At 51.0% G+C, this 25,753-nt stretch overlaps 1 protein-coding gene across 7 annotated transcripts; it reads left to right on the top strand.

The window, feature by feature from the left end:
- The first annotated feature begins 1,962 nt into the window (after positions 1-1,962).
- LOC109881802 (transforming growth factor-beta receptor-associated protein 1 homolog) lies at positions 1,963-25,401 on the top strand. Of its 7 annotated transcripts, none has more exons than XR_004209561.1 (13): positions 1,978-2,227; positions 3,741-4,451; positions 4,964-5,158; positions 6,282-6,436; positions 13,023-13,261; positions 13,421-13,606; positions 14,167-14,224; positions 14,472-14,615; positions 14,955-15,113; positions 15,597-15,756; positions 17,368-17,816; positions 18,130-20,250; positions 20,523-22,518. XR_004209561.1 is itself a non-coding variant. In XM_031821965.1 (12 exons), the coding sequence occupies exons 2-12, from the start codon at positions 3,764-3,766 to the stop codon at positions 18,319-18,321; spliced, it is 2,625 nt and encodes an 874-aa protein (XP_031677825.1). In that variant the 5' UTR covers positions 1,963-2,169; positions 3,744-3,763; the 3' UTR covers positions 18,322-25,401. The 7 variants fall into 7 exon arrangements, 4 of the variants coding, with proteins under 4 accessions (XP_031677825.1, XP_031677824.1, XP_031677823.1 ...); XR_004209562.1 differs by having other exon boundaries at positions 18,130-21,334; positions 21,389-22,518; XR_004209560.1 differs by having other exon boundaries at positions 18,130-22,320; positions 22,356-22,518.
- Positions 25,402-25,753: the final 352 nt, after the last annotated feature.

Genomic DNA, 25,753 nt, shown 5'->3' with positions numbered 1-25,753 from the left:
GATTTGTGCATCGTGATTTTATCAGTTTACCCTGTTCTAAAAATTACCTAGATTCAAATGTGTGATAGAGTTACAGTATTCTAAATTTAGTTTCTAATTTTAAACATGTTTTAACGGTTTAATTTTCTTGGACAGACGAGAAAGGTGTAATTGCAGCCCGCAATTCTGGGCATTCCTGCATCTGGGCATTCCTGCATCTTTAGGAACCCCTCTCTATACTTCTATTGGTCAATTTTGAATCGCATAGACAATCAGAGGAAATCTAGAATATCAAAAGTGTCATGCAAACATGAAGATGGCGTGCTTGAGGGGGGGGGGGTGTTCATGCAGGAAACAATGGGATGCTTGTGTGTGTGTGGGTGGGGGGGGGTTCATGCAGCTATTAATGGGATGCTCAACGGAGACCTTCATGCAGTAACCAATGGGATGCTCGAGGGGTGGGGGGTGTTCATGCAGTAGCCAATGGGATGCTCGAGGGGGGGGGGGCGTTCATGCAGCTATTAATGGGATGCTCAACGGAGACCTTCATGCAGTAACCAATGGGATGCTCGAGGGGGGGGGGTGTTCATGCAGTAACCAATGGGATGCTCGAGGGGGGGGGGCGTTCATGCAGTAACCAATGGGATGCTCGAGGGGGGGGGGGGGGGGGGCGTTCATGCAGCTATTAATGGGATGCTCAACGGAGACCTTCATGCAGTAACCAATGGGATGCTCGAGGGGGGGGGGGGGTGTTCATGCATGAAACAATGGGATGCTTGTGTGTGTGTGGGGGGGGGGGGGCGTTCATGCAGCTATTAATGGGATGCTCAAAGGAGACCTTCATGCAGTAACCAATGGGATGCTCGAAGGGTGGGGGGGTGTTCATGCAGGTATTAATGGGATGCTCGACGGGGGTAGTTCATGCAGTAACCAATGGGATGCTCGAAGGGTGGTGGGGTGTTCATGCAGGTATTAATGGGATGCTCGACGGGGCAAGTTCATGCAGTAACCAATGAAATGCTTGAGGCGGGCGTGCCCACATGAAGGAATGCCCTGAATTGTAGGCCGCAATCACACACTATTGAAACAGACCAAGCATATTTTTGTAGGCCCTGGTACTCCACCAAGGTTCGAAGGACAAAGCCTATGTGGAAATGAATGGAGTTTTTGTAGGGTGTTTGGATAAACTGTGAAAATGAGGTCTGTGGTAAAACACAGGCTTATGAGATCTTGTACATTTTGTTCAATTTGATATTTTTTATCAGCTAATGTCACTTTTTGTGAATTTTGAAGCATTTGTATAATCAAAAGCACATCATGGCTTCATAATTCATAAAGGTCATGTTAACTGACTGATATTATCTCACAAAACGAAAAAGATCTCCTAAACCTGTGTTAACCTCAGACCTTATATAGGATAAGGAATGGCTGAAGGAACCACAGGTAACTCATTTCCGTTTGTTAGGACAACAAGCTGGCAGGCTCTTTAGCCCCCAATCTGGTTTTAATGTCTGGGAGAATCTCAATTGCATACTCACGAGGAGGATGGTGGGAGGAGCTATAGGAGGAGGGGCTCATTGTAATGTCTGGAATGGAGTAATAGAACGGGATAAAACACATGGAAACTCCATGTTTGACTCCGTTCCATTTACTACATTCCAGCCATTACAATGAGCCCATCCTTCTATTGCTCCTCCCACCAACCAGGAAAAGAGGCCCAACTCGGTGGAAAATCTGTCTCCCTCCAGCAGGTGCCGTTTTTTCGCCCACCAAGCAAGGAGTTTTTGTATGGAGGTCAAGGAGTGTTAGTCAACAAATTGGTCAACACAAAAATGAATGTCTTATTTGCAACGTGAGGTTTATTTGATTGAATATAAGTTCCACTAATCCAAAGAAAGGATAGTTGGAAGCTAAACAGCCCGCACTGCCGCTTTGTGGACAACAACTCCCATTTTAGGGCGGAAAGACATGTATTTTGTCAATATATGCATATATTGCCCCAATGCATTGTAAACAGGAAGCACAACCTCCTCATGACCTTCTTCTACCTGAAAACGTAGCGGCAGCTCTCCCTAGCGGTTAGCAAGCAGTTAGCAGCGAAGGGAGTGGAGAGATTGAGAAGTGAAAAGACAGGAAGGCCGTGGTACATCGGCGTCTCCTATACTAGACCTGCAGTGGCTACGGCTGGGGGTATGACAGCTTCTAGCTATCGTCTTTGTATGGACATGTAAATAGCTGTTTTTGAAAGGTTTGTACAGTAAACAGCAGCACCGATTTACCAATAATGACAGCCTGAGTCATTGCTTAGTAGCTTGTTACATACAGCCAGTCAGCTACCTAGCAAGCTGCTAAAACTGGTTAACATTAGCTGGAGAGCTTACTTTACTTCAGTCATTTGCTCTACTTCCACAACTGATAGTCAATATTTGCATGATGTTTCTAGGTAATTAACTGTCCCATTTTTGGCTCTGGGTTTGCTAATCAAAGTGCCCCACAATTTCTCTAGAAATGATGGTATAGAGAAGGTTTGTTGCCAGCTAGGCTAGCTAGCATGATGGCTAACTGTCAAGTGATAATTGCTAGAAGTCACTAGTTGTACCATTATTGCGGTATCCTCCTAGCTAACTAGTTAGGCCCTAGAGTTTTTCCACGTCCGTTCACGTGATCAGGAAAAGTTTCTGGTCCTACTGATTCCACACTAGCCTTGGAGTTGGGACTCTCAGTGAGAGTTTGTCAAATATTATTGGAAAGGCTGTTTCTTTGCACTTACAGGATCCCAATTATCCACCCTTCTCCCAAAGTGTGCATGGATTTAAAAGCATTGGCTGAAGGAAATGTCCACCATTGTTACAGAAATAACCTGTAAGTGTGCAAGTGCACACTTTGGGAAAAGGGTGGAGAATTGGGACCCATCCACAGTGTGTTGACCTGATCCCCTCTTCTCTTGCAGGAGATGTCTGTGTTGACCTGATCCCCTCCTCTCTTGCAGGATGTCTGTGTTGACCTGATCCCCTCTTCTCTTGCAGGAGATGTCTGTGTTGACCTGATCCCCTCTTCTCTTGCAGGAGATGTCTGTGTTGACCTGATCTCCTCTTCTCTTGCAGGAGATGTCTGTGTTGACCTGATCCCCTCTTCTCTTGCAGGAGATGTCTGTGTTGACCTGATCTCCTCCTCTCTTGCAGGAGATGTCTGTGTTGACCTGATCCCCTCTTCTCTTGCAGTAGATGTCTGTGTTGACCTGATCTCCTCCTCTCTTGCAGGAGATGTCTGTGTTGACCTGATCTCCTCCTCTCTTGCAGGAGATGTCCGTGTTGACCTGATCTCCTCTCTTGCAGGAGATGTCTGTGTTGACCTGATCTCCTCTCTTGCAGGAGATGTCTGTGTTGACCTGATCTCCTCCTCTCTTGGAGGAGATGTCAGTGTTGACCTGATCTCCTCCTCTCTTGCAGGAGATGTCTGTGTTGACCTGATCTCCTCCTCTCTTGCAGGAGATGTCTGTGTTGACCTGATCTCCTCCTCTCTTGCATGAGATGTCTGTGTTGACCTGATCTCCTCCTCTCTTGCAGGAGATGTCTGTGTTGACCTGATCTCCTCCTCTCTTGCAGGAGATGTCTGTGTTGACCTGATCTCCTCCTCTCTTGCATGAGATGTCTGTGTTGACCTGATCTCCTCCTCTCTTGCAGGAGATGTCTGTGTTGACCTGATCTCCTCCTCTCTTGCAGGAGATGTCTGTGTTGACCTGATCTCCTCTTCTCTTGCAGTAGATGTGTGCTGTGCCTTCGAGATGAGTGTGAAGGCATTTGAGCTGGTCCCTGCTGTGGAGCGGGAGCTCCTAATGGGAGACAAGGCCCGCATCAACATTGAGTGCATCGAGTGCTGCGGCAAGCACCTGTACGTGGGCACCAACGACTGCTTCATACATCACTTCCTGCTAGAGGAGCATGCCACGACCAAGGGGATGCTATCCTACACCGTCCAGAAGCTGCTGTTCAAGTACCTGGGTCTGAAAAAGCCTGTGGAGGCCCTAAAGGCCGCGTCAGCGTTAGAACGCATCATTGTCCTCTGTGATGCTACAGTTAGTGTTATTGACATGATCACCTTAGAACCCGTGCCTTCGGGCGGGGCCAAGATCAAGGGCGTGGCCGCGTTCTGCGTCAACGAGAACCCGGTGAACGGGGACCCGTTCTGCGTGGAGATCGGGGTGCTCTCGGCCCGGCGGCGCACCGTACAGATATACATGGTTTACGAGGACAGGGTGCAGCTGGTGAAAGAGGTCAACACGCCGGGGCAGCCGTGTGCGGTCAGTCTGGACGGTTACTTCCTGTGCCTGGCCCTTTCCACGCAGTACATGATCCTTAACTACAGCACAGGGGCCGCGCAGGACCTGTTCCCCTATGACAGCGAGGAGAGGAAGCCCATAGTCAAGAGGATCGGCAGGGAGGAGTTCCTCTTGGCTGCCCCTGGTGGCCTGGGTGAGTCATTACAACAGCAGCTGTATTGTTTATCAGTAGATCTTATTACTAACATATCACTAGTGACGTATTCTCTCTTGTCTCTGTCTCTCTGTCTCTCTGTGTGTCTCTCTCTGTGTGTCTCTCTCTGTGTGTCTCTCTCTGTGTGTCTCTCTCTGTGTGTCTCTCTCTGTGTGTCTCTCTCTGTGTGTGTGTGTCTGTGTGTGTCTCTCTCTTTGTGTGTCTCTCTTTGTGTGTCTCTCTCTTTGTGTGTCTCTCTCTTTGTGTGTCTCTCTCTTTGTGTGTCTCTCTCTCTGTGTGTCTCTCCCTCTTTGTGTGTCTCTCTCTTTGTGTGTCTCTCTCTTTGTGTGTCTCTCTCTTTGTGTGTCTCTCTCTCTCTGTGTGTCTCTCTCTCTCTGTGTCTCTCTCTCTCTGTGTGTCTCTGTGTGTCTCTCTCTCTCTGTGTCTCTCTCTCTCTGTGTGTCTCTCTCTCTGTGTGTCTCTCGTTCTCTCTTTTTCTCTCTCTCTCTCAGGTATGTTTGCCAATGCAGAGGGTATATCCCAGCGTGCCCCAGTGAACTGGTCAGAGAGTGTGATGGGAGCCGCTGTGTGTTTTCCCTATGTGGTGGCGCTAGACGAGGGCTTCGTCACCATCCACAGTATGCTGGACCAGCAGCTCAAACAGACCCTCTCCTTCAGAGACGGACACATCCTACAGGACTTTGAAGGTGCCAACATGGCTCCCCTACACTAGTCTAAATGTCTAGCCTTGTTGGCTTACCTCAGTAGACCTATGTCTACAGTATCTATGGCTGAAGAGATGGTGACCCGTTCCTGTCTGTGTCCCTGACCTGTCTGTGTCCCTGACCTGTCTGTGTCCCTAACCTGTCTGTGTCCCTAACCCTGACCTGTCTGTGTCCCTAACCCTGACCTGTCTGTGTCCCTAACCCTGACCTGTCTGTGTCCCTAACCCTGACCTGTCTGTGTCCCTAACCCTGACCTGTCTGTGTCCCTGACCTGTCTGTGTCCCTGACCTGTCTGTGTCCCTAACCCTGACCTGTCTGTGTCCCTGACCCTGACCCTGACCTGTCTGTGTCCCTGACCCTGACCTGTCTGTGTCCCTGACCCTGACCTGTCTGTGTCCCTGACCCTGACCTGTCTGTGTCCCTGACCCTGACCTGTCTGTGTCCCTGACCCTGACCTGTCTGTGTCCCTGACCTGTCTGTGTCCCTGACCTGTCTGTGTCCCTGACCTGTCTGTGTCCCTAACCCTGACCTGTCTGTGTCCCTGACCCTGACCTGTCTGTGTCCCTGACCCTGACCTGTCTGTGACCCTGACCTGTCTGTGTCCCTGACCCTGACCTGTCTGTGTCCCTGACCCTGACCTGTCTGTGTCCCTAACCCTGACCCGTCTGTGTCCCTGACGTGTCTGTGTCCCTGACCTGTCTGTGTCCCTGAAACTGTCCCTAAACCTAACTGTAACCAGTCCCTGTCAGTGGTTTTGTAGGTAAGCTGGTTCTGGCCTCCTCTAAAGTTGTATGTATGTTCTGGTGCCCCTACCCCTGTTCCTAATTGTCCCTGTCCCCTGTCTCTGTTCCTAATTGTCCCTGTCCCCTGTCTCTGTTCCTAACTGTCCCTGTCTCTGTTCCTAACTGTCTCTGTCCCTAACTGTGTCCCTGTCCCCTGTCTCTGTTCCTAACTGTCTCTGTCCCTAACTGTGTCCCTGTCCCCTGTCTCTGTTCCTAACTGTCTCTGTCCCTAACTGTGTCCCTGTCTCTGTTCCTAACTGTCTCTGTCCCTAACTATGTCCCTGTCCCCTGTCTCTGTTCCTAACTGTCTCTGTCCCTTATAGGTAAGGTGGTTCTGGCCTCCACTAAGGCTGTGTACGTGCTGGTGCCCCTACCCCTGGAGAGACAGATTCAGGAGCTGCTAGCTGGACACAGAGTGGAGGAGGCCCTGGCTCTGACTGAGGGAGTCAGGAGGAACATTCCCAAAGACAAGTTCCAGGTACAGACGGTCTGCCACAAATAGTGTTTCTGCTAGAGAGCTTTTCAATACTCTCCACTAGCTGAGAACAGATGATCAAAAGGCTGATTTCTAGGCCTCCCTAGTGGAGCAGGGGTCTAAGGCATCGCTGTGGAGCAGGGGTCTAAGGCATCGCTGTGCCACTAGAGGAGCAGGGGTCTAAGGCATCGCTGTGCCACTAGTGGAGCAGGGGTCTAAGGCAGCGCTAGCTGTGCCACTAGTAGAGCAGTGGTCTAAGGCAGCGCTAGCTGTGCCACTAGTGGAGCAGTGGTCTAAGGCAGCGCTAGCTGTGCCACTAGTGGAGCAGTGGTCTAAGGCAGCGCTAGCTGTGCCACTAGTGGAGCAGTGGTCTAAGGCAGCGCTAGCTGTGCCACTAGTGGAGCAGTGGTCTAAGGCAGCGCTAGCTGTGCCACTAGTGGAGCAGTGGTCTAAGGCAGTGCTAGCTGTGCCACTAGTGGAGCAGTGGTCTAAGGCAGCGCTAGCTGTGCCACTAGTGGAGCAGTGGTCTAAGGCAGCGCTAGCTGTGCCACTAGTGGAGCAGTGGTCTAAGGCAGCGCTAGCTGTGCCACTAGTGGAGCAGGGGTCTAAGGCAGCGCTGTGCCACTAGTGGAGCAGGGGTCTAAGGCATCGCTGTGCCACTAGTGGAGCAGGGGTCTAAGGCATCGCTGTGCCACTAGTGGAGCAGGGGTCTAAGGCATCGCTGTGCCACTAGTGGAGCAGGGGTCTAAGGCATCGCTGTGCCACTAGTGGAGCAGGGGTCTAAGGCATCGCTGTGCCACTAGTGGAGCAGGGGTCTAAGGCATCGCTGTGCCACTAGTGGAGCAGGGGTCTAAGGCATCGCTGTGCCACTAGTGGAGCAGGGGTCTAAGGCATCGCTGTGCCACTAGTGGAGCAGGGGTCTAAGGCATCGCTGTGCCACTAGTGGAGCAGGGGTCTAAGGCATCGCTGTGCCACTAGTGGAGCAGGGGTCTAAGGCATCGCTGTGCCACTAGAGGAGCAGGGGTCTAAGGCATCGCTGTGCCACTAGTGGAGCAGGGGTCTAAGGCATCGCTGTGCCACTAGTGGAGTAGGGGTCTAAGGCATCGCTGTGCCACTAGTGGAGCAGTGGTCTAAGGCAGCGCTAGCTGTGCCACTAGTGGAGCAGTGGTCTAAGGCAGCGCTAGCTGTGCCACTAGTGGAGCAGTGGTCTAAGGCAGCGCTAGCTGTGCCACTAGTGGAGCAGTGGTCTAAGGCAGCGCTAGCTGTGCCACTAGTGGAGCAGTGGTCTAAGGCAGCGCTAGCTGTGCCACTAGTAGAGCAGTGGTCTAAGGCAGCGCTAGCTGTGCCACTAGTAGAGCAGTGGTCTAAGGCAGCGCTAGCTGTGCCACTAGTAGAGCAGTGGTCTAAGGCAGCGCTAGCTGTGCCACTAGTGGAGCAGGGGTCTAAGGCAGCGCTGTGCCACAAGTAGAGCAGTGGTCTAAGGCAGCGCTGTGCCACTAGTAGAGCAGTGGTCTAAGGCAGCGCTAGCTGTGCCACTAGTATAGCAGTGGTCTAAGGCAGCGCTAGCTGTGCCACTTATGGAGCAGTGGTCTAAGGCATCGCTGTGCCACTAGTGGAGCAGTGGTCTAAGGCAGCGCTAGCTGTGCCACTAGTAGAGCAGGGGTCTAAGGCAGCGCTAGCTGTGCCACTAGTGGAGCAGTGGTCTAAGGCAGCGCTAGCTGTGCCACTAGTGGAGCAGGGGTCTAAGGCAGCGCTAGCTGTGCCACTAGTAGAGCAGTGGTCTAAGGCAGCGCTAGCTGTGCCACTAGTGGAGCAGGGGTCTAAGGCAGCGCTGTGCCACTAGTAGAGCAGTGGTCTAAGGCAGCGCTGTGCCACTAGTAGAGCAGTGGTCTAAGGCAGCGCTAGCTGTGCCACTAGTGGAGCAGTGGTCTAAGGCAGCGCTAGCTGTGCCACTAGTGGAGCAGTGGTCTAAGGCAGCGCTGTGCCACTAGTGGAGCAGGGGTCTAAGGCAGCGCTAGCTGTGCCACTAGTGGAGCAGTGGTCTAAGGCAGCGCTAGCTGTGCCACTAGTGGAGCAGTGGTCTAAGGCAGCGCTAGCTGTGCCACTAGTGGAGCAGTGGTCTAAGGCAGCGCTAGCTGTGCCACTAGTGGAGCAGTGGTCTAAGGCAGCGCTAGCTGTGCCACTAGTGGAGCAGTGGTCTAAGGCAGCGCTAGCTGTGCCACTAGTGGAGCAGTGGTCTAAGGCAGCGCTAGCTGTGCCACTAGTGGAGCAGTGGTCTAAGGCAGCGCTAGCTGTGCCACTAGTGGAGCAGTGGTCTAAGGCAGCGCTAGCTGTGCCACTAGTGGAGCAGTGGTCTAAGGCAGCGCTAGCTGTGCCACTAGTGGAGCAGTGGTCTAAGGCAGCGCTAGCTGTGCCACTAGTGGAGCAGTGGTCTAAGGCAGCGCTAGCTGTGCCACTAGTGGAGCAGTGGTCTAAGGCAGCGCTAGCTGTGCCACTAGTGGAGCAGGGGTCTAAGGCAGCGCTAGCTGTGCCACTAGTGGAGCAGGGGTCTAAGGCAGCGCTGTGCCACTAGTGGAGCAGGGGTCTAAGGCATCGCTGTGCCACTAGTGGAGCAGGGGTCTAAGGCATCGCTGTGCCACTAGTGGAGCAGGGGTCTAAGGCATCGCTGTGCCACTAGTGGAGCAGGGGTCTAAGGCATCGCTGTGCCACTAGTGGAGCAGGGGTCTAAGGCATCGCTGTGCCACTAGTGGAGCAGGGGTCTAAGGCAGCGCTGTGCCACTAGTAGAGCAGGGGTCTAAGGCATCGCTGTGCCACTAGTGGAGCAGGGGTCTAAGGCATCGCTGTGCCACTAGTGGAGCAGGGGTCTAAGGCATCGCTGTGCCACTAGTGGAGCAGGGGTCTAAGGCAGCGCTGTGCCACTAGTAGAGCAGTGGTCTAAGGCATCGCTGTGCCACTAGAGGAGCAGGGGTCTAAGGCATCGCTGTGCCACTAGTGGAGCAGGGGTCTAAGGCATCGCTGTGCCACTAGTGGAGTAGGGGTGTAAGGCATTGCTGTGCCACTAGTAGAGCAGGGGTCTAAGGCAGCGCTAGCTGTGCCACTAGTGGAGCAGTGGTCTAAGGCAGCGCTAGCTGTGCCACTAGTGGAGCAGTGGTCTAAGGCAGCGCTAGCTGTGCCACTAGTGGAGCAGTGGTCTAAGGCAGCGCTAGCTGTGCCACTAGTGGAGCAGTGGTCTAAGGCAGCGCTAGCTGTGCCACTAGTGGAGCAGTGGTCTAAGGCAGCGCTAGCTGTGCCACTAGTAGAGCAGTGGTCTAAGGCAGCGCTAGCTGTGCCACTAGTAGAGCAGTGGTCTAAGGCAGCGCTAGCTGTGCCACTAGTAGAGCAGTGGTCTAAGGCAGCGCTAGCTGTGCCACTAGTGGAGCAGGGGTCTAAGGCAGCGCTGTGCCACAAGTAGAGCAGTGGTCTAAGGCAGCGCTGTGCCACTAGTAGAGCAGTGGTCTAAGGCAGCGCTAGCTGTGCCACTAGTATAGCAGTGGTCTAAGGCAGCGCTAGCTGTGCCACTAGTGGAGCAGGGGTCTAAGGCAGCGCTGTGCCACTAGTGGAGCAGTGGTCTAAGGCAGCGCTGTGCCACTAGTGGAGCAGTGGTCTAAGGCAGCGCTGTGCCACTAGTGGAGCAGTGGTCTAAGGCAGCGCTAGCTGTGCCACTAGTGGAGCAGGGGTCTAAGGCAGCGCTGTGCCACTAGTAGAGCAGTGGTCTAAGGCAGCGCTAGCTGTGCCACTAGTGGAGCAGGGGTCTAAGGCAGCGCTAGCTGTGCCACTAGTATAGCAGTGGTCTAAGGCAGCGCTAGCTGTGCCACTTATGGAGCAGTGGTCTAAGGCATCGCTGTGCCACTAGTGGAGCAGTGGTCTAAGGCAGCGCTAGCTGTGCCACTAGTAGAGCAGGGGTCTAAGGCAGCGCTAGCTGTGCCACTAGTGGAGCAGTGGTCTAAGGCAGCGCTAGCTGTGCCACTAGTGGAGCAGGGGTCTAAGGCAGCGCTAGCTGTGCCACTAGTAGAGCAGTGGTCTAAGGCAGCGCTAGCTGTGCCACTAGTGGAGCAGGGGTCTAAGGCAGCGCTGTGCCACAAGTAGAGCAGTGGTCTAAGGCAGCGCTGTGCCACTAGTAGAGCAGTGGTCTAAGGCAGCGCTAGCTGTGCCACTAGTAGAGCAGTGGTCTAAGGCAGCGCTAGCTGTGCCACTAGTGGAGCAGGGGTCTAAGGCAGCGCTGTGCCACAAGTAGAGCAGTGGTCTAAGGCAGCGCTGTGCCACTAGTAGAGCAGTGGTCTAAGGCAGCGCTAGCTGTGCCACTAGTGGAGCAGTGGTCTAAGGCAGCGCTAGCTGTGCCACTAGTGGAGCAGTGGTCTAAGGCAGCGCTAGCTGTGCCACTAGTGGAGCAGTGGTCTAAGGCAGCGCTAGCTGTGCCACTAGTGGAGCAGTGGTCTAAGGCAGCGCTAGCTGTGCCACTAGTGGAGCAGTGGTCTAAGGCAGCGCTAGCTGTGCCACTAGTGGAGCAGTGGTCTAAGGCAGCGCTAGCTGTGCCACTAGTGGAGCAGTGGTCTAAGGCAGCGCTAGCTGTGCCACTAGTGGAGCAGGGGTCTAAGGCAGCGCTAGCTGTGCCACTAGTGGAGCAGGGGTCTAAGGCAGCGCTAGCTGTGCCACTAGTGGAGCAGGGGTCTAAGGCAGCGCTAGCTGTGCCACTAGTGGAGCAGGGGTCTAAGGCAGCGCTGTGCCACTAGTGGAGCAGGGGTCTAAGGCATCGCTGTGCCACTAGTGGAGCAGGGGTCTAAGGCATCGCTGTGCCACTAGTGGAGCAGGGGTCTAAGGCATCGCTGTGCCACTAGTGGAGCAGGGGTCTAAGGCATCGCTGTGCCACTAGTGGAGCAGGGGTCTAAGGCATCGCTGTGCCACTAGTGGAGCAGGGGTCTAAGGCATCGCTGTGCCACTAGTGGAGCAGGGGTCTAAGGCATCGCTGTGCCACTAGTGGAGCAGGGGTCTAAGGCATCGCTGTGCCACTAGTGGAGCAGGGGTCTAAGGCAGCGCTGTGCCACTAGTAGAGCAGGGGTCTAAGGCATCGCTGTGCCACTAGAGGAGCAGGGGTCTAAGGCATCGCTGTGCCACTAGTGGAGCAGGGGTCTAAGGCATCGCTGTGCCACTAGTGGAGTAGGGGTGTAAGGCATCGCTGTGCCACTAGTAGAGCAGGGGTCTAAGGCAGCGCTAGCTGTGCCACTAGTGGAGCAGTGGTCTAAGGCAGCGCTAGCTGTGCCACTAGTGGAGCAGTGGTCTAAGGCAGCGCTAGCTGTGCCACTAGTGGAGCAGTGGTCTAAGGCAGCGCTAGCTGTGCCACTAGTGGAGCAGTGGTCTAAGGCAGCGCTAGCTGTGCCACTAGTAGAGCAGTGGTCTAAGGCAGCGCTAGCTGTGCCACTAGTAGAGCAGTGGTCTAAGGCAGCGCTGTGCCACTAGTGGAGCAGTGGTCTAAGGCAGCGCTGTGCCACTAGTGGAGCAGTGGTCTAAGGCAGCGCTAGCTGTGCCACTAGTGGAGCAGGGGTCTAAGGCAGCGCTGTGCCACTAGTAGAGCAGTGGTCTAAGGCAGCGCTAGCTGTGCCACTAGTGGAGCAGGGGTCTAAGGCAGCGCTAGCTGTGCCACTAGTATAGCAGTGGTCTAAGGCAGCGCTAGCTGTGCCACTTGTGGAGCAGTGGTCTAAGGCATCGCTGTGCCACTAGTGGAGCAGTGGTCTAAGGCAGCGCTAGCTGTGCCACTAGTAGAGCAGGGGTCTAAGGCAGCGCTAGCTGTGCCACTAGTGGAGCAGTGGTCTAAGGCAGCGCTAGCTGTGCCACTAGTGGAGCAGGGGTCTAAGGCAGCGCTAGCTGTGCCACTAGTAGAGCAGTGGTCTAAGGCAGCGCTAGCTGTGCCACTAGTGGAGCAGGGGTCTAAGGCAGCGCTGTGCCACAAGTAGAGCAGTGGTCTAAGGCAGCGCTGTGCCACTAGTAGAGCAGTGGTCTAAGGCAGCGCTAGCTGTGCCACTAGTATAGCAGTGGTCTAAGGCAGCGCTAGCTGTGCCACTAGTATAGCAGTGGTCTAAGGCAGCGCTAGCTGTGCCACTAGTGGAGCAGTGGTCTAAGGCAGCGCTAGCTGTGCCACTAGTGGAGCAGTGGTCTAAGGCAGCGCTAGCTGTGCCACTAGTGGAGCAGGGGTCTAAGGCAGCGCTAGCTGTGCCACTAGTAGGGCAGGTGTACAGGTGTACAGCGTTTCCTCCGACACATTGGTGCGGCTGGCTTCCGGGTTAAGTGGGCATTGTGCCAAGAAGCAGTGCGGCTTGGTTGGGTTGTGTTTCGGAGGACGCACGGCTCCCGACCTTCTCCTCTCCCGAGTCCCATCGCTGCAACTCTCATAGGGACAAGACTGTAACTACCAATTGGAAACCACGAAATTGGAAAAAAGGGGGGCATTTTTAATAACAAAAAAAGTTGATTTCTATAGTTTATTTCGGTCTTTTGTGAGTACAGCCCAGGGGGTTATTGTGACAGTGATGCATCATCCCCCCCCCCCCTTCCCCAGATATTGCACAAAAGAATCCTCCAGCAAGCAGGATTCATACAGTTTGGACAGCTTCAGTTTCTCGAAGCGAAAGAACACTTCAGGACAGGTCAGTTGGACGTCCGGGAGTTGATCTCCCTCTACCCTCTCCTCCTCCCGGCCTCCTCCTCCTTCGCCCGCTGCCACCCGCCGCTCCACGGGTTCGCCGACCTCAACCACCTGGCGCAGGGGGACCAGGACAAGGTCCAGAGGTGCAAGAGGTAAGAGACGTGGTCCTCTGTAGCTCAGTTGGCAGAGTATGATGTTTGCAACCACTATAATAGTTGGTTTGATTCCCAGGACCATCTGTACGTAAAATACAGAATAAAGTGGCTGCTAAATGGCTATTATTATTATTATTATTATTATTATTATTCTAGGTTCCTCATCACGTACCTGGGTGAGGTGCGAAGCACGGAGGGGGCTAACGGTTGCCAGGAGGACGTGGACACGGCTCTGTTGAAGCTGTACGCTGAGCAGGACCACGAGAGTCTTCTGGACCTGCTGGCCTCCCCCAACGCCTGTTTACTGGCAGACAGCGCCCCCTGGCTAGAGAAACACCACAAGTGGGTACTGCAGCTAGCCTAGTGGGTACTGCAGCTAGCCTAGTGGGTACGGCAGCTAGCCTAGCGGGTACGGTAGCTAGCCTAGCCCAGCCGGTACGGCAGCTAGCCTTGCCTAGCGGGTACGGCAGCTAGCCTTGCCTAGCGGGTACGGCAGCTAGCCTTGCCTAGCGGGTACGGCAGCTAGCCTTGCCTAGCGGGTACGGCAGCTAGCCTTGCCTAGCGGGTACGGCAGCTAGCCTTGCCTAGCGGGCACGGCAGCTAGCCTAGCCCAGCCGGTACGACAGCTAGCCTAGTCTAGTGGGCACTACTATAGCTAGCCTAGCCCAGCCGGTACGACAGCTAGCCTAGTCCTAGTTGGCACTACTATAGTTAGCCTAGCGGGTACGGTACCTAGCCTAGCCCAGCCGGTACGACAGCTAGCCTAGTCTAGTTGGCACTACTATAGTTAGCCTAGTGGGCACTAAGATATTGCGTTCAAAGTAGCCTGCTATGCTATTGCCTTTAAAGTGTGTAATGAGTGTGTTTTTTTTATGTTGGTTTACCTTTCTCCTGAACATCAGGTATTTTGCACTAGGCCTCCTCTACCATTATAACGGACAGGATTCAGCTGCTCTACAGGTAAACATGCTACTACTGTACACTACCTTTAGTATGACCACGGTGACCGTACCACCATGGCTCTTTTTATATGGCAAATCAAATATATCTTAATCAGATATGGCCACATCTTAAACGACTGCGTTTTGAGCACCTAGGTTGAAAAGCCCTATTAAATCCAATCCATTATCTTGATTATTAATTGAATATGAATTGTAATGAAATGACTATGGGGTTTGTAAGATGCCTCTCTCCTCTCCTCCTGTAGTTGTGGGTGCAGGTAGTGAATGGGGACCTTCAGGACTCTACCAGGTCTGACCTGTATGAGTACATTGTGGACTTCCTGGGTTTCTGTTCCAACCCGGACCTGGTGTGGAAATATGCGGACTGGGCCCTGCAGAGAGACCAGACGGTACGTTTCTGTCTGCGTTTCCAAATGGCACCTTAATCCCTATATTGTATACTACTTTTGACTAGGGCCCTATATTGTATACTACTTTTGACCAGGGCCCTGTATTGTATACTACTTTTGACCAGGGCCCTGTATTGTATACTACTTTTGACCAGGGCCCTGTATTGTATACTACTTTTGACCAGGGCCCTATATTGTGTACTACTTTTGACCAGGGCCCTAAGTTCTAGCAGAAACTAAGTAATGATGTCGACTGCCGGCCATTTTGGATATACCCGCAGGAGTAAAGAAGACTCTCCTCATTGTAATTCTATGGGTGTTTATCTGTGGTCTCTCTAGATAGGGGTGCAGATCTTCACCAGAAGGCCGGTGGGTCAGGACCAGGTTAAGGAGCAGAAGGACCAGGTGAACCCAGACGACGTCATTACGTACCTGGGGAAACACAGCCAGGCTCTGCTGCTCTACCTGGAACACCTGGTGCTGGGCCGACGGATACAGGTCAGAAGGACAGGACTTCAGAACATATTCCATACTCCACGATTTACCTCCTTGAACTTCCCCTGGTGCTTGGTCTTTACTGCTCTCTCTCTCTCTCTCTCTGTCTGTTTGTCTCTGTCTGTTTGTCTCTGTCTCTCTCTGTCTTTCTCTGTCTCTCGCTCTCTCTCTGTCTCGCTGTCTCTCTCTGTCTCGCTGTCTCTCTCTGTCTCGCTGTCTCTGTCTACTGTATGTAACTCTGTCTCTCTCTCGCTGTCTGTCTCTGTCTACTGTATGTAACTCTCTGTCTCTCTCTCTGCCTCTGTCTACTGTATGTAACTCTGTCTACTGTATGTAACTCTCTCTCTGTCTACTGTATGTAACTCTCTCTCTGTCTACTGTATGTAACTCTCTCTCTGTCTACTGTATGTAACTCTCTCTCTCTCTACTGTATGTAACTCTCTGTCTCTCTCTCTGTCTACTGTATGTAACTCTGTCTCTCTGTAGAAAGAGAAGCTCCACACACACCTAGCAGTGCAGTACACAGACAGAGTCCTGTTTCTCCTGTCTCAGTCCCCCCCAGTGGACCAACAGGTGTCTGTAGCCCGGGACAAACTCCAGCTCCTCCTCAGGGAGTCCAGCCTGTACCGCGTCCAACTACTACTGGGTGAGCTGTCCATTGTCATTGTGTCCCAAATTACACCCTATTACACCCTATTCCGTATCCAGTGCACAGGGCTCAGGTCAAAAGTAGTGCACTACATCAGGAATGGGGTGTAATTTTGTAGGTGGCCAATGTTGTTGATTTCCACTTTTTTAAAACGATATTTGAGTTTGATCTCGTCCAGGTGAGGTATTGTTACTGTTTAAACATGAGATAATGCCAATACACTACATTTAGTTTCCTGGCAGAATAATGGGGTCCTCCCAAAAGGACAATGTCTATAACCTGCTATAACCCTGGTTATAACCTGCTATAACCCTGGTTTTATCCACGATGACATGGTTATAACCTACTATAACCCTGGTTATAACCTGCTATAACCCTGGTTATAACCTGCTATAACCCTGGTTATAACCTGCTATAACCCTGGTTTTATCCACGATGACATGGTTATAACCTACTATAACCCTGGTTATAACCTACTATAACCCTGGTTATAACCTGCTATAACCCTGGTTTTATCTGCTATAACCCTGGTTTTATCTACTATAACCCTGGTTATAACCTACTATAACCCTGGTTATAACCTACTATAACCCTGGTTTTATCCACGATGACGTGGTTATAACCTGCTATAACCCTGGTTATAACCTACTATAACCCTGGTTTTATCCACGATGACGTGGTTATAACCTGCTATAACCCTGGTTTTATCCACGATTATGTGGCTATAACCTGCTATAACCCTGGTTATAACCTGCTATAACCCTGGTTATAACCTGCTATAACCCTGGTTTTATCCATGATGACATGGCTATAACCTGCTATAACCCTGGTTTTATCCACGATGACGTGGTTATAACCTGCTATAACCCTGGTTTTATCCACGATGACGTGGCTATAACCTGCTATAACCCTGGTTTTAACCTGCTATAACCCTGGTTTTAACCTGCTATAACCCTGGTTATAACCCTGGTTATAACCCTGGTTATAACCTGCTATAACCCTGGTTATAACCTGCTATAACCCTGGTTATAACCTGCTATAACCCTGGTTATAACCTGCTATAACCCTGGTTATAACCCTGGTTTTATCCACGATGACGTGGCTATAACCTGCTATAACCCTGGTTTTATCCACGATGACGTGGTTATAACCCTGGTTTTATCCACGATGACGTGGTTATAACCCTGGTTTTAGCCACGATGACGTGGTTATAACCCTGGTTTTAGCCACGATGACGTGGTTATAACCCTGGTTTTAGCCACGATGACGTGGTTATAACCCTGGTTTTAGCCACGATGACGTGGTTATAACCCTGGTTTTAGCCACGATGACGTGGTTATAACCCTGGTTTTAGCCACGATGACGTGGTTATAACCCTGGTTTTAGCCACGATGACGTGGTTATAACCCTGGTTTTAGCCACGATGACGTGGTTATAACCCTGGTTTTAGCCACGATGACGTGGTTATAACCCTGGTTTTAGCCACGATGACGTGGTTATAACCCTGGTTTTAGCCACGATGACGTGGTTATAACCCTGGTTTTAGCCACGATGACGTGGTTATAACCTACTACAACCTATGGCTCTGTCTCCCCCTCCCTCCCTCAGGTAAGATCCAGGAATGTGACCAGTTGTTACTGGAGAGAGCCACGCTCCACGGGAAACTAGAGGAGCACGATAAGGCGTTACACATCCTGGTGCACCAGCTAAAAGACTTCCCCGCTGCTGAGGCCTACTGCGTGTGGGGTTCCGCCTCCCGGGACCCGGCCTACCAGCAGAGCCTCTTTCACCTCCTCCTGGGGGTCTATCTGGACCGGGACCTTCCCAGTAGTACGGTCACCGGGGAGCTGGAGATGGCAGCGGTGGACCTGTTAAACCGGCACGGGGAGGTGTTCGACGCTGTGCGCGTGCTGGACCTGCTTCCTGAAGGCTGGTCCCTGCAGCTGCTTCGCCCGTTCCTCGGACGTGCCCTGCGGGGGAGTATGCACGCCTGCCGCACCTCCCAGGTTGCACTGGGGCTGGCGAGGTCAGAGAACCTACAGCTGCAGCACGACAGGGTGAGATTGGAACGACGCGACACACATACTGCGCGCACACACACACACACAAACAAAATCAAATCACATTTTTTTGGGTCACATACACGTGTTCAGCAGATGTTATTGCGGGTGTAGTGAAATGCTTGTGTTTCTAGCTCCAACAGTGCAGTAATATCTACCCATTCACAACAACACACACACACACACACAACTCTGCATTATGTGTTTACGACAAAGCTCTTCTGATTTTAAGTCTTTGTAATTGCTTCTACGTTCTGCTGAGTCGTGATGAAGGTGAGATGTAACTGTGGCCATGTTGTCGTGTCATCAGTTGGAGCAGAGGAGGAGCCCAGTCCTGGTATCACAGAAGAAGGGGTGTGTTCTGTGCCACAACACCTTCAGCGAGCCAGACTGTGTGTGTCTTCCAGGAGGTGTGCCCGTACACACACACTGTGCCGCCCAGAGGGTGGTACGAGACTCGCCCACCAGGAGACAACTAGCCAATAGCAACAATCACACATGAAGCCCCTTGACCACCATCACCACCCAAGCCTCGCCCAGAGCCAGTGTGATGGGAGGAGCCTAGCAGCAGCCTGGGCTGTGATTGGTTGCGTCTGGGGGGGGGGGGGGGGGGGGGTCACATCAGATGATGACTATGGGGGATAAAAGCACAGCGGTTACCATGGCTACCATGGTCCAGCATAGTGGGAGCAGCCCTGGAGCATACTCAGAAACACAGAGCTGACCACACCTCTCTACTGTGTGTGTGTGTGTGTGTGTGTGTGTGTGAAGGAAGGAAGGTACTTATTCCAGTGCCACCATTCATAAACAACAGGGAGACTGATGACCGACTGAGTTGTGAATGAAGTTCTACAACAAGAACTTAACTCCACATCCATCCATAATGACTCTAAACATTGAAGTGAAACCTACAGTCTGTCCTGGTCTAGAGCTGAACCCCTCCTCTGTTATGTCTGTCCTGGTCTAGTGCTGAACCCCTCTGTTATGTCCTGGTCTAGAGCTGAACCCCTCCTCTGTTATGTCTGTCCTGGTCTAGAGCTGAACCCCTCCTCTGTTATGTCCTGGTCCAGTGCTGAACCCCTCCTCTGTTATGTCTGTCCTGGTCCAGTGCTGAACCCCTCCTCTGTTATGTCTGTCCTGGTCCAGTGCTGAACCCCTCCTCTGTTATGTCTGTCCTGGTCTAGAGCTGAACCCCTCCTCTGTTATGTCTGTCCTGGTCTAGTGCTGAACCCCTCCTCTGTTATGTCTGTCCTGGTCTAGTGCTGAACCCCTCCTCTGTTATGTCTGTCCTGGTCTAGAGCTGAACCCCTCCTCTGTTATGTCTGTCCTGGTCTAGTGCTGAACCCCTCCTCTGTTATGTCTGTCCTGGTCTAGTGCTGAACCCCTCCTCTGTTATGTCTGTCCTGGTCTAGAGCTGAACCCCTCCTCTGTTATGTCTGTCCTGGTCTAGAGCTGAACCCCTCCTCTGTTATGTCCTGGTCTAGTGCTGAACCCCTCTGTTATGTCCTGGTCTAGAGCTGAACCCCTCTGTTATGTCCTGGTCTAGAGCTGAACCCCTCCTCTGCTATGTCTGTCCTGGTCTAGAGCTGAACCCCTCCTCTGCTATGTCTGTCCTGGTCTAGAGCTGAACCCCTCCTCTGCTATGTCTGTCCTGGTCTAGTGCTGAACCCCTCCTCTGTTATGTCCTGGTCTAGAGCTGAACCCCTCTGTTATGTCTGTCCTGGTCTAGTGCTGAACCCCTCCTCTGCTATGTCTGTCCTGGTCTAGAGCTGAACCCCTCCTCTGCTATGTCTGTCCTGGTCTAGAGCTGAACCCCTCCTCTGCTATGTCTGTCCTGGTCTAGTGCTGAACCCCTCCTCTGCTATGTCTGTCCTGGTCTAGTGCTGAACCCCTCCTCTGCTATGTCTGTCCTGGTCTAGTGCTGAACCCCTCCTCTGCTATGTCTGTCCTGGTCTAGTGCTGAACCCCTCTGTTATGTCCTGGTCTAGTGCTGAACCCCTCCTCTGTTATGTCTGTCCTGGTCTAGTGCTGAACCCCTCCTCTGTTCTGTCCTGGTCTAGAGCTGAACCCCACCCTCTGCTATGTCTGTCCAGGCCCAAACCTGAGATGAGCTTGAGTCTATCCCTGGGGAGGGTCTTACTGCAGAACACAGTGCAAGCAGACCAGTTAGACATCTCCTCCTTCACTACAGTGGCTCCTCTCTGCTGCTGGTATCTGAGACTGAACTTGAAGACGATGATTCCCCAGTGAGGCTGTGTTCACAGCCAGGAGCGTTCCTAATTGTTGCTAAATGTTCTGCTGTGTTGCACACACTCTCTCTCACCCCTCCAACCTGCTCCCCTTCCTGAACCTTGTGTCCACACTACTCAAGAACTGTCTCTCTGCCTTCAAGCAAAAAACACAATGGTTTGGTTTTCACTTTGCTAACCAGGTGGGGGTGAAACATCCAGCTAACCTGATGCTAGCTGGTTTCAGCTCAGACCAGGTGGGGTTGAAACATCCAGCTAACCTGATGCTAGCTGGTTTCAGCTCTGACCAAGGTGGGGTTGAAACATCCAGCTAACCTGATACTAGCTGGTTTCAGCTCTGACCAAGGTGGGGTTGAAACATCCAGCTAACCTGATGCTAGCTGGTTTCAGCTCTGACCAGGTGGGGGTGAAACATCCAGCTAACCTGATGCTAGCTGGTTTCAGCTCAGACCAGGTGGGGGTGAAACATCCAGCTAACCTGATGCTAGCTGGTTTCAGCTCAGACCAGGTGGGGTTGAAACATCCAGCTAACCTGATGCTAGCTGGTTTCAGCTCAGACCAGGTGGGGTTGAAACATCCAGCTAACCTGATGCTAGCTGGTTTCAGCTCAGACCAGGTGGGGTTGAAACATCCAGCTAACCTGATGCTAGCTGGTTTCAGCTCAGACCAGGTGGGGTTGAAACATCCAGCTAACCTGATGCTAGCTGGTTTCAGCTCAGACCAAGGTGGGGTTGAAACATCCAGCTAACCTGATACTAGCTGGTTTCAGCTCTGACCAAGGTGGGGTTGAAACATCCAGCTAACCTGATGCTAGCTTGTTTCAGCTCAGACCAGGTGGGGTTGAAACATCCAGCTAACCTGATGCTAGCTGGTTTCAGCTCTGACCAGGTGGGGTTGAAACATCCAGCTAACCTGATGCTAGCTGGTTTCAGCTCAGACCAGGTGGGGTTGAAACATCCAGCTAACCTGATGCTAGCTGGTTTCAGCTCAGACCAGGTGGGGTTGAAACATCCAGCTAACCTGATGCTAGCTGGTTTCAGCTCAGACCAGGTGGGGTTGAAACATCCAGCTAACCTGATGCTAGCTGGTTTCAGCTCAGACCAGGTGGGGTTGAAACATCCAGCTAACCTGATGCTAGCTGGTTTCAGCTCAGACCAGGTGGGGTTGAAACATCCAGCTAACCTGATGCTAGCTGGTTTCAGCTCAGACCAGGTGGGGTTGAAACATCCAGCTAACCTGATGCTAGCTGGTTTCAGCTCAGACCAGGTGGGGTTGAAACATCCAGCTAACCTGATGCTAGCTGGTTTCAGCTCAGACCAGGGCTGTATTCATTAGGCACCAAACTGAAGTAAACATGACGGGGACTAGCTGAGCCATCTCGAAAAATAAACTTGTTTTCCTTTTCCACTGCGAAACATTTTGCTTCGGTGTTCCCTGATGAACATGACCCAGCTCAATGGGATGTGAAATGCTAAAACACTGAACAGAAGAATTGGCTAATGTTTCACTGACCAAAGCAAACGTTTAACCTGATCCCAGATCTGTTCGTGCTCATGCCAACTTCATTGCTATTAGTCAAGCCAATTATTTTTGGCATGACTATGAGTGACAAGGAGTTGTCATGGTGACACAAACAGACTGGCACTCAGGCTAAGCTATGTCCTATTTATAGAGTTCTCAGCTTTGTATCTGTCCCATTATAACATCAGTGACGGCATGAGCAGCACCATTGAGGCTATCACCATTTTAAAGTAGTACATTTTCTTCTTTTTTTTATGTTTGAGTGTATCGTGTATCGTTAATATTAGTGATTTACCTCCACCTGCATTGCCCGGGGTCTTGAACCAAATCTTGTCATTCATTTGTTGTGGCCACTACAAGGCTTTGATATAGCTTAAAGCCATTTACAAAACTAAGCAAACCAATTTGAAGAAGACAATGCTCTGATCATTGACCGATCGCTCCCAACTCATAGGAATCGCTGTCCAGTTGACTACTTTAAAATGGTGGAAGCGCTCCGTGGCAAAGCCCATGCAAATAGTGTTATTTCCAAGTACTGATCTCTCTCCATCTCTATGGTCCTGTCCCAGTTCACGTCGATCAGTGAACAACATGATTGTGGGTCGAACAAAGCAAGAAATTAGCCTTTGTATTAACACATGGATTTACAGGGAATCCTTCAATTATGCAAATTAGCCGGTAAAATCGAATTAGTTTTTTGTGTCGAGGCGTTAAAACCAGATGAGCGTTTTGTGAACAGTAAAAGGGAAAATGCATTGCAATGCAGTCTGTCTGTTTGTTTAAAGGCTTTAGTTGTTTTGTTCTCACCCTGCTTGCAAGGTTTATAGCAAACTGATTTATCGGTCAAAAAAACTATTTTGACTTTTTAAAATGTGTGAAATGTCAAACTTTTTGATGGATTTTGCAATAGACCATTTGATGAGCACAGACTAAGTGAAACTCCTCTTTTACACACACACACACACACACACTTCTCTGTTCTTCTTCTCTATGATATCCAGTTTGTTTCTCTGTTGGTGAAGGGTGTTGTGTCTGTCTGTTTCTCAGGTGGCACCCTATTCCCTATATAATACACTACATTTGACCAGGACCTCTGGCTGTTTGGGATGCACCCTATTCCCTATATAATACACTACATTTGACCAGGACCTCTGGCTGTTTGGGATGCACCCTATTCCCTATATAATACACTACATTTGGGATGCACCCTATATTCCCTATATAATACACTACATTTGACCAGGACATCTGGCCGTTTGGGATGCACCCTATTCCCTATATAATACACTACATTTGACCAGGACCTCTAGCCATTTGGGATGCACTCTATTCCCGTCCTGATCACACCCGTAACTGATCACACCCGTAACTGATCACACCATAACTGATCACACCTGTAACTGATCACAGCATAACTGATCACACCCGTAACTGATCACAGCTGTAACTGATCACAGCTGTAACTGATCACACCTGTAACTGATCACACCTGTAACTGATCACAGCATAACTGATCACAGCCGTAACTGATCACAGCCGTAACTGATCACAGTGTAACTGATCACACCCGTAACTGATCACACCCGTAACTGATCACACCCGTAACTGATCACACCCGTAACTGATCACAGCCGTAACTGATCGCAGCGTAACTGATCACACCCGTAACTGATCACACCCGTAACTGATCACACCTGTAACTGATCACACCCGTAACTGATCACACCCATAACTGATCACAGCGTGACTGATCACAGCGTAACTGATCACACCATAACTGATCACAGCGTAACTGATCACACCTGTAACTGATCACACCTGTAACTGATCACAGCGTAACTGATCACACCCGTAACTGATCACACCCGTAACTGATCACACCTGTAACTGATCACAGCGTAACTGATCACAGCATAACTGATCACACCCGTCCTGATCACACCCGACGCTGATTACACCGTAACTGATCACACCCGGCGCTGATCACACCGTAACTGATCACACCCGTCCTGATCACACCCGTAACTGATCACACCCGACGCTGATCACACCGTAACTGATCACACCATAACTGATCACACCTGTCCTGATCACACCGTAACTGATCACAGCGTTCCTGATCACACCGTAACTGCTGCCATGTGACTGGAAACAGCCAGATATGACTCTACATGTTGTAGATGAAGGTGTTGTTGTCTGGCTCTCTATTCCCTCCATACTCCACTACTGGTTTGACTCCCTATTGGCACCTGCACCGATGATGCACTTGTTACTTGATAAAGGAATGAATCACTGTCCGTTACACGATTGAAGATCTAAATTATTATTTTTTTAATTGTTGAAAGAGGGAAGTGTAGAATACCGGACTGAGCAGTCTTCTAGGTTTTGTTAAAACGCCAAAGGTATTGTTCCCCTGATATCTGGGGAAAACAAAAATAAAAAAGGATAATTCCTGTGTACACAAAGCCAGGAGCATATTTGTGGGCAGGGCTGACTATTCCAGTGGCTGGTTCCATGCACAGTGATTGGCCAGGATAACTAGGTCAGATGTACCGATTGGACACATTAATTACAATAACTCCACCCCCCCCCCCAAGAGTGGCACGTTTTGGAGGAGATGATGTCAGTGGACACCTTTAACACTATCTGGCACCCTATTTAGTATGTAGTGCACTACTTTGGACCAGAGCACATAATGGGTCTGGTTTAAAGTAGTGCACTATATAGGGAACGGGGTTCCATTTGCCCTGGTCTAAAGTAGTGCACTATATAGGGAACGGGGTTCCATTTCAGACAGCTTCAGGACCATCCTTCTGTGTGGTCATCTCTGGAACGGGGTTCCATTTCACACAGCTTCAGGACCATCCTTCTGTGTGGTCATCTCTGGAACGGGGTTCCATTTCACACAGCTTCAGGACCATCCTTCTGTGTGGTCATCTCTGGAACGGGGTTCCATTTCACACAGCTTCAGGACCATCCTTCTGTGTGGTCATCTCTGGAACAGGGTTCCATTTCACACAGCTTCAGGACCATCCCATCCTTTTGTGTGGTCATCTCTGGATGGATGTTCAAAATGGACCCATCTTTCCCATCACTTCTCAGATCATTTCAGTGACGTCTGATTTCAAGATTTAAAAAATTTGTTACATGTTGAATAACATCTTTAACTTTGGTTCCAGTCTTCCTTCTGTTAGTGCCTGGGCTGTCGACGCTATACACATGGGCTCAGGTCTAAAGTAGTGCACTATATAGGGAATAGGGTGCCATTTGCCCTGGTCTGAAGTAGTGCACTATATAGGGAATGGGGTGCCATTTGCCCTGGTCTAAAGTAGTGCACTATATAGGGAATGGGGTGCCATTTGCCCTGGTCTGAAGTAGTGCACTATATAGGGAATAGGGTGCCATTTGGGATGCAGTGGTTTACTCTGCACAAACAAGTACTTACTGTCTTCTGCCTTCTCCCCTGGCACCAATAACACATCATGTGTCTAAACATGACCTTAAACAAACCTCCTCTCTGGCTCTCTCCCTCTAGCTCTCTGGCTCTCTCTCTCTCTCTCTCTCCCTCTCTGGCTCTCTCTCTCTCCCTCTCTGGCTCTCTCTCTCTCCCTCTCTGGCTCTCTCTCTCTCCCTCTAGCTCTCTTCCTCTCTAGCTCTATCTCTCTGTCTCTCTCCTGATGTATTTTATAAATATATAGATACTGGTATGTGTATATACTGTATATATAGTAGTTTGTTGCTTTGTAAATCAATGTAGGTGGAATGTACAACACGTGAAGATGTCCATTTGAATAAACATGACGACATGCTGACATCAGTTGGTGGTTATATTGTAATGTGATTGAACAAATCGTCATATTACATGACAATAGATACATAGAGAAGTACATAAAGAATCCATCCAGGTCATTGGATCTGATTCTATATGTGACAATCATTTGCAAGAGATGTTGTGAAGATTATAGATCCAGATGACATTATAAAATGTCATTTACTGTTGCGTCAACCGCCAGATCCACCCATGGAAAAGCAATGTGTCCTTTTCTGACTTCTAAAGCGGTGTCTCTTTGTTCTGTCTGTGTTACCGTGGAGACGTGAGCGTTCTGTCATCCTTCCCTAGAGGAGATACTTCTCTGTAAAGAAACCCGTACAGGACTGGATTAG

The sequence above is a fragment of the Oncorhynchus kisutch genome, unplaced genomic scaffold, assembly GCF_002021735.2.
Source record: "Oncorhynchus kisutch isolate 150728-3 unplaced genomic scaffold, Okis_V2 scaffold4040, whole genome shotgun sequence".
NCBI lineage: Eukaryota > Metazoa > Chordata > Actinopteri > Salmoniformes > Salmonidae > Oncorhynchus > Oncorhynchus kisutch.
This window is presented reverse-complemented; position numbering and strand designations above follow the sequence as displayed.